Source organism: Microcebus murinus, chromosome 31 (assembly GCF_040939455.1).
Source record: "Microcebus murinus isolate Inina chromosome 31, M.murinus_Inina_mat1.0, whole genome shotgun sequence".
Lineage (NCBI taxonomy): Eukaryota > Metazoa > Chordata > Mammalia > Primates > Cheirogaleidae > Microcebus > Microcebus murinus.
This window is the reverse complement of record NC_134134.1, coordinates 4,145,872-4,160,206: the sequence shown is the minus strand read 5'-3', so window position 1 is coordinate 4,160,206 and position 14,335 is coordinate 4,145,872. Positions and strand designations below refer to the sequence as shown.

Below are 14,335 nucleotides of genomic sequence, written 5' to 3'. Positions count from 1 at the left end.
TTTTTATACATACATTCATCTTATATTTCATTTGAGAGACTAAACCATTTACATTTAATGAAACTTCTGAAGGAAGAGTCTACTGTTTCTATTATTCAAAAACTGAAATTGAGAATTTGAAAGGAATTGCATTTAATCTGTAGATCAATCTGGGCATCTTCACAACATTAGGTCTTCTTCCGTTGAAGAAGAACGTATTCAAGAGTGTGTTGTTTATTTTCCTATATTTGTAAATTTTTCTGTGTTTCTTCTATTATTTATTTACAGTTTCATTCCATTCTAGTCAAAAATTAAAGTGAGTAAAATTTCAATTTTCTAAAATTGGTTAAGACTTGTGGCTGAACAGGTAGTTTTTTAGGAAGAACGTTTTATGAGCTATCAATGAGATTGTATATTCTACTATTATTCTGTAGAGTGTTTCCAATATATCTGTTAGGTCTAATTGCTCTGTAGTGTTTTCAAATCTTTTGTTTTCTTATTAATAATTGACTGGTTTTATTATTATTGAAAGTGGAATAGAATATCAAAGTAACGTATTATTTTGTTGTCTATTTCTTGCTTCATTTCTGTCAATGCTTTATAAAAATATATTTGATAACCTTGATGTGAGATAAAGATAGATATCATATAAATGTATTATTGTCATAGGCCCTCCGTGAATGACCACTTTTTATATTTATTGCCCTTTTTTCTCTTGTGACAGTTTTGACTTAAAGTATATTTTAAAAATCATAACGTTTTTTACTTCAAAATAATGTACATAATATAATTTTGAACTCCTCTGCTCTTAGATGCTAAATGTTTTTCTGATATATCTTGCTATATCCTTCCAGTTGTAGTCCATTGTTCTCACCAGGATTTAAGTGAAGTCGCTTTAGATAGAATATAGTTGGATTTTTTTTTAACTCTTTATTTAACTGTGCCTTCTGACTGGAAAAACTAGTACATAAAATTTATGTAATTTTCTCAAAGGAAGGACTTACAATTTATCTTATGTTAATAGTTGTATATAACTTTTGTCACTGTCTTTTCTTTCTTTCCTCTCCTTCTGTCCTGCATTGTGCCTCACTGATTTTTAGTGACATATTTTGTTTCTTTGCCTAGCTTTCTTTTATCTCTATAAACATTTTTTTCTGATGTTCACTGTGAGAACTACATAAAATCTTTTGAACGTACTACTTATGTTAAATGAATAACTACTTCAGTTGCATATAAAAATTCTTAATCTTTATATCTTCCCTCACCTTTATGATATCAATGTCAATAATTATGTCTTTTTATATTGTATAGAAATTAACACATGGCAATGATCCTTTTTTTATTTTGCCTTTCAAATTTTTTAGCATAATTAAATATTTTGCACCATCATTATGATAATGCAGAATTTTATTCTTAATATGTGCATATTTTTCTCAGAGAGTTATGTAGTTGTCAAGGGAGGTGGAAACCAGCCTTTGGAAAGGCCACAAAAAACACATGTGTGGACATGTGCCCATAGTTTCATTCTCTTTTGAAAGGGAATCCAGGAGATGGGATTTTACTACTAAAGTGATAACTCAGTGTCAGCATGGAGGAAGGGCTTTGGTGGGTAAATGCAACAAAGTTTCCTTCCCCTTCCTGTGGTTCTTGGTGTTTTTCTCAATTGGGGTGCTATGAACTATTAGCAGTTATGATTTCTAAAAGAATCATGGTTGCAAGTATATTTTTAAGGTCACACATCTATGATGCAAGTAAGACCATGGTATTCATTGTGCTTTCTTGCTAATGTTCTTTCTACAGTTTTATATATTCAAATTGTGAAATATATTCACCTGAGTCTGGTTAGTGAGATACTTTGTTATTTTCATTTCTTTCAGAACTATCTCACTATTGCAGCAAAGACTTGTTACCAGAACAGGGCATAAACGACCCCTTTCAGAAATCAATAATGAGACTATATGGAAGCTCTGGCCTTGAAAATACACACTTAAGAAGAGACTGGGAGTGTGTGGGTGAGTGTAAGAGGCAGAAAGTATGTTCTGATGGTCTTACCCAATGTTTGTCAACTTGTCATAGAAAAATCTTCAAAAGTTACAAATGTATAAAAGTCTTTAACAAATCATCAAACCTAAATAGACACAAGACAAGACATACTGGAGAGAAAAGTTCCAAACTTAAAGAATGTAGCAAAACTTTTAACCACAGCTCTAATGTTTCTGGACATAGAAAAATTCATACCACAGAGAAATCCTACAAGTGTGAAGAATGTGGAAAACCTTTTAACTGTTGCTCAAAACTTATTATACATAGGAGAATTCACACTGGAGAGAAACCCTACAAATGTGAAGAATGTGGTAAAGCCTTTACCCAGTGCATACACCTTACTCAAAATAAAAGAATCCATACTGGAGAGAAACCCTACAAATGTGAAGAATGTGACAAAGCCTTTATCCAGTTCTCAATCCTTAGTCAACATAAAAGAATTCATACTGGAGAGAAACCCTACAAATGTGAAGAATGTGGCAAAGCCTTTAACTGGTCCTCAACCCTTATTCTACATAAAAGAATTCATACTGGAGAGAAACCCTACAAATGTGAAGAATGTGGCAAAGCCTTTAACCATTCCTTAATCCTTACTCAACATAAAAAAATTCATACTGGAGAGAAACCCTACAAATGTGAAGAATGTGGCAAAGCCTTTAACCGGTCCTCAAACCTTACTCAACATAAAAGAATTCATACTGGAGAGAAACCCTACAAATGTGAAGAATGTGGCAAAGCCTTTAACTTGTCCTCAACCCTTATTCTACATAAAATAATTCATACTGGAGAGAAACCCTACAAATGTGAAGAATGTGGCAAAGCCTTTAACTTGTCCTCAACCCTTATTCTACATAAAAGAATTCATACTGGAGAGAAACCCTACAAATGTGAAGAATGTGACAAAGCCTTTATCCAGTTCTCAATCCTTAGTCAACATAAAAGAATTCATACTGGAGAGAAACCCTACAAATGTGAAGAATGTGGCAAAGCCTTTAACCAGTCCTCAATCCTTACTCGACATAAAAGAATTCATACTGGAGAGAAACCCTACAAATGTGAAGAATGTGGCAAAGCCTTTACCCAGTGTTCAGGCCTTACTCAACATAAAAGAATTCATACTGGAGAGAAACCCTAAAATGTTGTAGAATGTGGCAAAGGCTTTATCCAGCTCCGAGACTTCACTCTACATAAATGAATCCATACAGGAGAGAAACCATAGAAATGTGAGAAATGTGGCAAAGCATTTTCCCAGTGCTCACACCTTAATCTTCTTAGAAGAATGCATAACAGAGAAAAAATCCATGAATGTGAGAATTGTGGCAAAGTCTTTAATAACTGCTCGCATTTTATTCAACACCAAATAAATTATACTAGATAAAAGTGAGATAAATGTAATGAGTATGGAAGTACTTTCCCTAAGTATTAGCTTTAAAATGCACAACAGTACTTATACTTAAAGTAAACAATCATAATGTAGAGTGCTGACAATACCTTTTGTTACAACAGAGATCTTATTGGACATGGGAGAACTTACACTGAAAAAAATGCTCCAATATTTTCCCCAACATTGCTCAACATCACAAAAATTTTAAGAGATAGACACCTTACAAATATAATGAATGTGAAAAAATATTTATGCAAAAGATATACCTTAGAGAACCACAAAGAATTGATAGTTAAAATTACTCTACAGATATAATGAATTTCAGAACACATTTCATGAAGAATCAAGTCTAAACAAATATCAGAGGATTCACAGTGCAATACACTAATGCACTAACACATTCACAAATTTCTTTAAACCAGGTTGTTGATTATAGAGTACCACCCAGTTAAAATAGTTAGTTGATTTACTTGTATGTCAGCTTTAAAAAGAGAGAGATTTTTTGAGAGTTATAATTACATGTAAAATATACTTTCTGGTCAGGGTAGGGTAAAAATATAAAAGGTATAATTTTTTTTCCTTTTTGACAAGCAAATACTAATGTTATTCAACTTTAATACAGTAGATGGTATGTTTTCATTCTTAGCCTGTATGTGACTGTGTGTGGTTAATGATAGCTACATTGCATTTATTAGTAGTCTTTGTGTATTCAGTAGGCATTATTCATGTACTTTTCCATGGGAAATTAAAATCACTGAAATGTAAGATTTATGAAATGGAGAGGTACTATGGATATTTTTTATAATAAACAGTATTTCAAGTGATGTATGATGTAGGTATACAGACTAATATTCTTCTCATTATAATCAGAATGAAAAAATTAGAATATTATAAATCACTTGTTTTAATATTGTACATTATGATAGATAATAAAATCGAATGAAATTTGGAATATTTTTAGATTACATGTAAACTTAATTGGTTTCATTAAATTAAAAGTAATTTTAATGTGTCAAACATGTTGTAGATTGAATGAAGTGTTATTTTGCACCACAATTAACCTATCCCATGTTACTCAAAGTTGGAGGTAATGGGTTGTAAAAATGTACTGTGGGGTTACACAGTAACAAGACATCACTTGTGATCCTTTTTATCAGTGTCTCTACTTTGAAGAATAATGTTCCCAAAGCTCTTTTTCATTATATGTATAATTACATTGTTACTATAATGCTTATAATAAAGATTTTGCACTTAATGAAAAGCCATACATTTCTTAACACAGCATGACTAGTTATTACATTGTATCCTACATTTTTCCTTCAACATGCAACCTGCCTGGCCAATAAAACAGAAATAAGAATATTTTTATTTATATTGAATCAAATATACAAATACATCATGGTTAAGTTGAACTATAGTTGTAGTATATTTACAGAGTAAGTAATTATGTTTGTGTGAATGTGGATGTATACCTATTTCAACAGAAAAAAAGAAATATTAGAAAAGATGGATAATTTCAAAAGTGTTGAGAATTTACTAGCAAACTAGAAACTTCAAAGATTCTGAAAGGAAATATTTTGTTCACTTTATGTTGAATTAATTGTTTAAAACCCTAAAGCTTCTGAATGGGAACTTGCCCATGCCAATCCTCTGTTCTTACATGCTTATTACTCATGCTAGGCCACCTATGTTATTTTATTATTTCAAAGTTCATTAAATACCATTTATGTGACCTGATCTGCAATTACAACAAGGATTGTTATGAAACTTCATGGTGCTCATAAAATTACCTAAAGGTGTGAGTAATTCCACATTGTAGTAATTACATTTTACTTAGTACATTCTATATTTTCATACTAATTTGGGAAGGATATTGAAAGAACATTCTGGTTACTGTTTCTTTTACTTTGGGTTATCGAACTAATTGATTTATTGACTTTATCAGGCTACTTTGTTCAGGTAAACACTCAGAAGGATTTATAAATTATGGAGTTGATTTTATATTTAAATAGAAGAAATAAGTACAGGACATTGTTAGATATTTAATAGATGCTTTATAATTAGCAGTCAATATTTCTGTAGGAGTGAGCTTGTGGCTCCATAGAAGAGATTGAAAATGTCCAAGGTAAAAAATCACTGATTTTGCATGTAGAGCGAAGGAACTGGCAGAACAACCAACTCTTGAAATTTATAAGTGGAAATTCTGCTTCTTTTATTTCATAATTATCTCAAGTTTTTTGGCATTTTTTATCTGCATTCCCTTCTACAACTCTATCTAAGCCATTCTTCTTTCCATCTGTGCTTGGGCTATAATATTCTCACTGTTGTACTCAAGCCTGGCCAGTTCACACAATACTTTAAAAGTTCTGATGAGAAGTGCAGAATTTTTTTAGTTTGGTGAACAAAAATTTTAGCTAGACAGCTTGAGGCCATTTATAGGCTATATATACAGCATTCTCATAACTTAAGTAAAATTAGAGAGGTTCAGTGTCCTAAGGTTAAAGTAAGAGCCTTAAAGGCCAAAGAATGATAAACAATTCTGAAGTCCAGAGGAGTAAATCAAGAACTCAGCATTGTTTTCTTTTGTAAAAGCAAACTGTTACTAGATCCTAACATATAACGTCATAAATATGAAAATAATTGCAATAAGTGAAGGATTAATAAGTGTGTGATGTATATTTTAAGTACTATATAAAGAAATATGAGAATTTGGCAATCTCTTACTAGGGAGTTTAGGTAAAGAGCTTTGGATTTAATTTTCTATTAATTATAGTACAACATATGCATCCATCTAGAATCTACTTTTGAGTGTGTATTTTCAGTGTTAGAATATAATGGAATGATTTCTCTGCATTGAAAATATTTGGAATAATCTTTCTTTACCTGATATTTCAATCTTAGAGAATTTATTTTACATAACTTTATCTTCCTTTATTTTAGTAGTTGGAGTGTGCAGTACACACTTCACATTCTTAGTCATCAAACATTGGCCAATAATTTGGTCATTCTCCCTAGAGGAATCTCAGGGATCATGGCCACTTTTTGATTGAAAATTTCATCAGTGATTTTGGATGCAATCCTGTTTTTGATGCTCACAGTGGCCAGAGGTGAGACAGTGAGCACCACATACATCTTTAGTCTCTTCCATAACATAATCATCAGGACCAGGAAATCTAGGTGTCTTTAGCTTCAAATAAAATCGTTAAAGCCCCTTTCATGTTCTGTGCTTCATTATGAACCTGCTGGTAAATATCAGAGTTCCCTTGCTTACAACTGACAAATGGAATGACAAAAGCAGCACTCTCACTCTGTTGCCTGGGCTAGAGTGCCATGGCATCAGCCTAGCTCACGGCAACCTCACACTCTTGGGCTCAAGCAATCCTTCTGCCTCAGCCTCCCTGGTAGATGGGACTACAGGCATATGCCACAATGCCCTGCATATTTTTCTATATTCTTTTATTTGGCTGATTAATTTCTTTTTATTTTTAGTAGAGACACAGCCTCATTCTTGCTCAGGCTGGTTTCAAACTCCTGACCTTGAGTGATCCTCCTGCTTTGGCCTCCCAGAGTGCCAGGATTACAGGTATGAGCCACTGCTCCCAGCCAACACAAACTGTCATTACACAAAGAACTCGATTAAAGAATTGGCTCAATTAGAAATGTTAATCCTTTGCGATTGGAAATCTTTCGTGCAAACAGTTATATCTTCGCCTAAATTTTTATAGTTCACCACTTGGTGCAGGGAAAAGATGCATCAGCAACCCTAGTTAAATGAGTCTAGAGACCTATGAATTAAAATTTCTGACTCAAATTATGGGCCAGGAATATTGGTTTGATATTAATGCGCAATTAAAATATGATGATCAGGCTATTTCTCAAATTCAACAGTGCTGTATTAAAGTAGGGAAAAGATAGCTTCTCTTAGGCTGTATCTTTCCATATAAATGTTAAACAAAATGTTAATGAAACTTATATAGATTTAATTGCTAAATTGCAAGAAATATCAGGTTCAAGAAATAGTAAGTCCTCCTAATTTAAGCAATATCACTTTACATATACTGGCTTTTAATAATGTTAATTCTAAATGCCAGCAGCTTTATGTCCAGCAAAATTAAACTGCATGGTGCCACCACTGCCATGGCTGCTGAGCCACCCAGGCTGTGGCTGTGCTCAGCCAGGCAGCCCAGCACCAGCTCCCCACCACCGCACCCCAGTGGCACCTTATGGCGCAAGGGGAGCACCTGGCTGTGGAAAGAACTTTTAAGAAATTGCTAAAAGGTCTGATTAGACATTTAAAATGCAACTTTGGCTGAGACTCTTGCCCCAAAAGGTAATTTCAGAGAACAAAGATTATCTTGTGACAATGGACTCTTAACATTATCTACTGAGATATATATAACTATAGATATATTTGGCCTGATCTTACAAGCATATTAATATTAGTTAATAATTTGGTCATATTTCTGTTACATTAAAAAGAGTAATAATACATTTAGGTATAATTGATTCAGCTTATTCGAATGAAATTTCCGTTATGATGAGTTTCACTTCCGATTATGTTATTCAGGCTAGAGACTGTATTGCACAACTTCTGCTATTAATATGCAAATTAAAAAATCTAATGTTTTAAGACAAGGAGGTTCTGGAAGTACTGGAACAAAAGTATATTGGCAAACTTTATTAATGACTAAAAACCTCAATTAGAAATTCAGCTAAATGACAAATCTTTTGTTTAATTTATAAATACTGGAACTGATATTAAAATTTATCTAAAGGTTTTTGGCTAAGGATTGGCATATTATAATAATAGATTTAAAAGATTTTTTTTACTATCCTTTTGCAAATATCTGATAGAAAAAAATTTGCCTTCACCATAGCTGCTTTAAACAATCAACAGCCAACTAAACATTATGAATGGAATGAAAGGGAAATAATTCTATACAAAAATTTTTAATGAAAATGATTTAAAACAAAAGTATTAGTTTTATTAAAAGATAATTTTGTTTAATTTATTGATTTTTTAAGCACTTGGTTTATGTAATGATATAAGCAGAAGAATAAAAGTACAGTGCTGACTTGTCACACAGTCAGCCAGCACACACTTACCCAACACACACATTTCCATACTATGTCAGACATTAGTAATGCAGAGATTGATCAGATATATTTGTTCATTTTAAGTAACTTACATATAAAAATACATTTAGTAAAGTACCTCTAGATTTCAGGTAGAGCATAGCACAAGTAAACATAAAAATGTGGGCCATAAAGTCTGGAAAAATTGTTGTATGTTCTCCAGACAGATGTTAAAAATGGGAGGGAGGAAGCCTTCAGGTAAAACAGCAGGAGGTAATAAGGGAGGCATTATGGGATAGATTGTTGGACTCTTAAAACTGCATAAATGTCTACTAGCTCATATATTCAACACTGTGTTTTTCAGTCTAAACACATTGTGGAACACATTGCTTCCTGAATTAATAAATGAATGAATAAAAATGCAGTGAGGAGGCCGGGCGCGGTGGCTCACGCCTGTAATCCTAGCACTCTGGGAGGCCGAGGCGGGCGGATTGCTCGAGGTCAAGAGTTCGAAACCAGCCTGAGCAAGAGCGAGACCCCGTCTCTACTATAAATAGAAAGAAATTAATTGGCCAACTAATATATATATATATATATATAAATTAGCCGGGCATGGTGGCGCATGCCTGTAGTCCCAGCTACTCAGGAGGCTGAGGCAGAAGGATTACTTGAGCCCAGGAGTTTGAGGTTGCTGTGAGCTAGGCTGACGCCATGGCACTCACTATAGCCTGGGCAACAAGCGAGACTCTGTCTCAAAAAAAAAAAAAAAAAAAAAAAATGCAGTGAGGAAAATCACAGCCCTTAAAGTCAGTATTTAGGTACTTACTAAAACCAGTGGTTTCTTCTTTCTCTCTACTGGAGATACTTTTGTTATTGTGTGTTTAAAAAATAAACTATGTTATCCAAAGTATTTAGAAGAATCAAATTCATAGAAGCAAAAAGTAAAATGGTTGTGCCAGGGACTGGAAGAATGGAGAAATGGAGTTATGTTTAATCGGTGTTCGAGGAAAAAAAGTTCTCGAAATTTCTTTCACATAGTGTGAACATGCTTAACACTACTGTACTGCATACCTAACAAGTGTAAGATGGTAAATATTATATTGGGTGTATTTTACCACAATTAACAATTTTAAATTACCTATATAGTCAGCAAGTGATTAAGAATAGGACAGGATTGTTCTGTCTATATTATCACATTGGTGACGTTGGCCACATTGGCCAGAATTTTTCTCAGTCATGAAATCCTCATTTTTGTTTTCATTTTTAGTTTTTGTCAGATAGTCCTAGAGGGTTTGGATTCTAAGTATCTGCTTAAATTTGGGGGAGGTTTTAGACCTCTCCCAAAATATATTTAAAAAAATAAATACCCAAGCTGAGGTCCAATATTATGTCCATTACCTTGTGGGTTTGCCCTATAGAGCAGCTCTTTCCTGGCAGTATTCATGGGAAGTTCTAGTAACAAGGCAGGTCCTCAGAAGCCAGGGCATGTGATTGGAGCTTGAAGAGGGTGGGACATGAAATAAGATCCTGGGAGGTGAGAACATGGTGGAAAGGATGCTGACAGTGAAGTGAGTGACCTCTTTGAGGTCTACCCCAGCAGAGGAGTAGCACAGAAATGCTTTTTTCTGGAGACAGCAGAAGACCCTGGAGCAGGTCAGCTGCCAGAGAGTACTGAGAGAGTCCTGGACTGGATCAACCAGAGGCAAGGCCACCATGGCACACTAGAAGGAGAAGGTGATCTAAGATAATGTTCATCACATCTAAATTCATTGGGTGTTGGGCTAATGGGAGGGTGGAGGAGGGGACAGGTATATACACACCTAATGGCTGCAGTGCTCACCATCTTGGGGATGGACACACTTGAAGCTCTGACTCAGGTGAGACAAAGGCCATGTACATAACCTCAACATTTTTACCATTGTAATATGCTGAAATAAAAAAAAAATTTATAAAGTGCTAAATCTATTGGGAAAAGTACCACAAGGGACTACTAGCCCAGAAAGTCTACACTGAGTATTACAGGAATTTCCTTGAAAAATGAGGGATGTGGTGAGGTGTAGAATGGGCAAGAGTGGGGAGAACACCCCAGGTAGGAGGAGTCAGAGGCTGAGGGATGGGTGTTGCAGGTACTAGTGAAATCGAAGATGCATTTTCACATACCCCAACCTCTTTCATAGACTTCGAGAATAATAAATTGGAAGTGGTCTCATGCCACATTACATTAGACATATTAGCTATATGAAAAGTCATACACATCATCATTCAATAATTTTGTTGTAGGAAAAGGGCAGAATGACTTTTAAGAATATGTCTTTGGAAATAATTATATTTTGCAAGATTTTTATGTTTCTTTTTTTTTTTTTTTTTTTGTATTTTTGTTTTTAACCACTTCAGTATGGTGCTCACTGGCCCCGAAACCTTGCCAACATGGCACTCATATCTACACGATAGTTGGTGCTTTGCATTGACGACGAATCCATTTTGTTCTTGTGTGATGAGGAAAGATATAAAACACTGAAAGCTTGATTTACTTTACAGGCAGCTTTACTTGTAAATCAGAATAGGTAACATATACATATATATTTTTATTACATTATTTTTAAATGTTCACAATTTTATTTTGATAAATGAAAAATTAGAAAAGTCATGTCATGCTGTTCGTTTAGTTGATGCTCGGCTGTGCACCTTCCTATCACCGCTGTCGGCTAAGTTGCTGTGCATGTTCATCTGTGGCTATGGACTATAGTCGATGCTCAGCTGTGCGCATTCATCTGTGGATATCAACTGTAGTTAACACTCGTACCAAAGTGGTTAATAAGCTAGAGATTTTATATCAGGCTTCTGATATTGTGTTACATCTTTGAAAGTTCAGAGATAGCAGCCTCTAGTGCTGTGTTGCTCCCCTGATAAAACAACCTTACCCTCCACTCTTCACTGTGCACACATCTTAAGCAGTTTTATCTCATCTTGTCACATCAGCACCCCTAAATGCTACAAGTGCTAAAATGCAGCTTCAGGTCCACACACCAAACCACCTCTCAGCTGCCTTCCCTGGGGAACCCATAGGAAACTCACACTTACCAGGTAGAAAGCTAGGCTCACTCTGCAGCTTCTTTCACAACCCCCTGTGGTACTTCAGAATATATCGTCATAGCAAAAGACACCACAATCATTCACCCTCTCGTTTGGAAGGCTAAGTGTCATTGTCAAGGCCTATCCTTCACTCCATATTCTTAAGTAGGCGTAAGTCCCATGGATTACTTAACATTTCTCTTACCTCACCCATGTGTTCTAACCTCAGAAAAAGACACCCTTGTACACATCATCTCACCTCTAATATTACCTGAATGTACCTCTCTCATTTCTCAATACCAAAGCCCCAGCAGGGCCCTAGTCACTGCCACGTTGATTGGTCTGATAGGTTCCCAACTGTTCTTTTTCCCTGCAAGTTGGCCCCTGTAACTCATCCCCTAAAACTCTAGTAGCTACAAGATTGCCAAAATGCAAGTTTTATCACCTCTATTCCTCCCTAAACTCCTTCAGAGCCCCCCCCCCCAGTTTCTAGGTTATCAGAATCAGCGTATAAAGTTCATTTGGATCGGGCTCTGATTCCTGCATAGTTTCCTCCCATACTCCCTTCCATCACTCCGCCTGTGTTATTTTCATAAATGTTCAAGTATCCACTATGCACCAGCCACTGCTGAAGGATCCTACACATGTCCCATACTCTCTCACCATTTACAAATAAATGGATTTCCTAAAACACCATGCCATTTTCTACTACTTAACCTATACAAACATTGATTTTTTTTCTTCCTGAACATCTTCTACAACTCCTGTGCCTAATTAACTACAGTGCATAGAAGCCTGACTACAGTGATAAAATGTAGTGTGTTTTCTTTACTTACAACATACTTGGTGTTCTTTAGGAGCCCCCTGTCACAAACTTCAGGAAAAAAAATTAAGTCAAATTCTCATTTTACAAATGAGAAAACTGAGAGTCAGTAAGCATAAATAACTTGCTCAAATTTATACAGCAAGTAGAGGAGTTTGATTTGCCCAAAAGTGGTACTTATGAGTATATTATAAAGCATCTTTCCAAATGGCTTGTTTATGGAAGTATTTGCGCTACTTACAGGGGCTTTCTGCTGTCAAGAAGCTTTGCTATATGCTAAATGGCAAAAATTTGGTCTATACAAGCAGTTTAATTAAACCCTTCTGGCAACTTTGAGACTTTATAAGGAAGCACCATTGCTCACTTAATGTCCCCTAGACAAATGATACATTGCGGTAAAGTGAGAGAATACCAGAACTTGTATTGATGTTTACTTGTATCCTTAAATGTAGTGATGATGCTTTGCTAATATACTGATAATAGTAAATAAAGACTCTCTATATGCATGAATTAGGGGTGCATGCCCTAAAGTTTTTTACTGGTAGGAGTTTGAGATAAAAAGTATAGGGTCCCCTGATCTCTACTGACCTCTGTCCATTTCATTCTACTCACCACCCAACTCATTCCACTGGAGCCACAACTCACCAAGCTCACACTCAGGTTCTTCCCACATATCCTCACACAGTGACCTCACTACCTTCATCCAGGCCCCTGCTCAAATGGATCTCCCTAGGGGGACATCACCCATACCCCACCCCACCTTTAATGCTCCCTCCAATTATCCTGCTTTAGTTCTCTCCCTCACAGCTGCATTTACCTGAAATTATATTTTGTGTAAATCACCAAAAACAGAATGAAAGCTCAGGGAGCCTGGGAGCCTTCTCTGCTTTGTTTCCCACGTTTTCTCCAGTGCAGTAGGAATTATGACCTGAATGGATGAATGTAGATTTTGCTCTTCTGTTACCATGTACACTCTTGAGTGTAGGTCATTCTTTTGCTAAACTTGTTTGGCTGCCTTGTGGGTTTGTCTTATGTATAGGCCAGTATTGTCTCTCCCAGTGGCTGGTTTTTGCTAGGCATCCAAGAGAACATTCTTCAATACTGAAAAAGTTTAGTATCCATGCTGTAGTATAAACTGTAGCCTTTAACTACATGTTGATATTTAGCTCTTGAAAACTGTCTACTGTAACTAAACACTGAATTTTTTTATTGTATTTAGTTCTTAAGAATGTTTACTGTAATTGTGAGAGGATTTCAATTTCTAGAACTTAAGGAAAAATATTTCAAAAGTACATGTTCAAATTCAACAGTGATTATGATCTCTCTTTTAATGTGGCAAGTGTCATATTCTAGAACTTTTTCATGATTCCTTAGTAAATGATGGTGAAATGCAAATGTTATTATTTACTGAAACTAAAGCCAAAGGGCATGACAAAAATGAAATGAACGGGAACATCTTCAGATCCCTCAGGATTCTTTTTAGAAAATAGGGAATATACCATATTTAACTTTCCACTGAAAATCCAAATCTAAAACAAGGGAACATATTCATTGAAATGGTGGGATTTGCCATATAGAGAGAGACATATTCATATGCATTTAACTATAAAGCCAAATATTTTGAGGAACAGATCAATATACAGAAAGAAATGACCCTGTCTTGAAAGTTGGTATGTAAATGGGTCATTTTCTTCCTTTTATTCATTTCTGTATTTGTACTCCAATAGAATATATATGGAATGTGGCTTATTTGTGAACTATATCAAATATCCATTTCTTATTCTTATGCAATCATCTTATTTGGTCATTGTTATTTATTTTGCTATATATTTTGTTTTGAATTGACAAATTATTGTATATGTATATGTCAGACACAGTGTGATGATTTTATCTAGGCCTACTTGGGGAAAGATATGATAAAACTAATTGACATTTCTCAAAAGACAGAAATGAATATT

At 35.0% G+C, this 14,335-nt stretch overlaps 1 protein-coding gene across 1 annotated transcript in view; it reads left to right on the top strand.

Annotated features, from left to right (window-relative positions):
* LOC142865690 (uncharacterized) overlaps nucleotides 1-14,335 on the top strand; it is a 142,083-nt gene that overhangs the window by 28,070 nt on the left and 99,678 nt on the right. Inside the window, exon 5 of the mRNA XM_075998879.1 lies at nucleotides 2,286-3,107. Within this exon, the coding sequence (XP_075854994.1) occupies nucleotides 2,286-3,107 (822 nt within the window). The remainder of the gene's footprint in view (nucleotides 1-2,285; nucleotides 3,108-14,335) is intronic.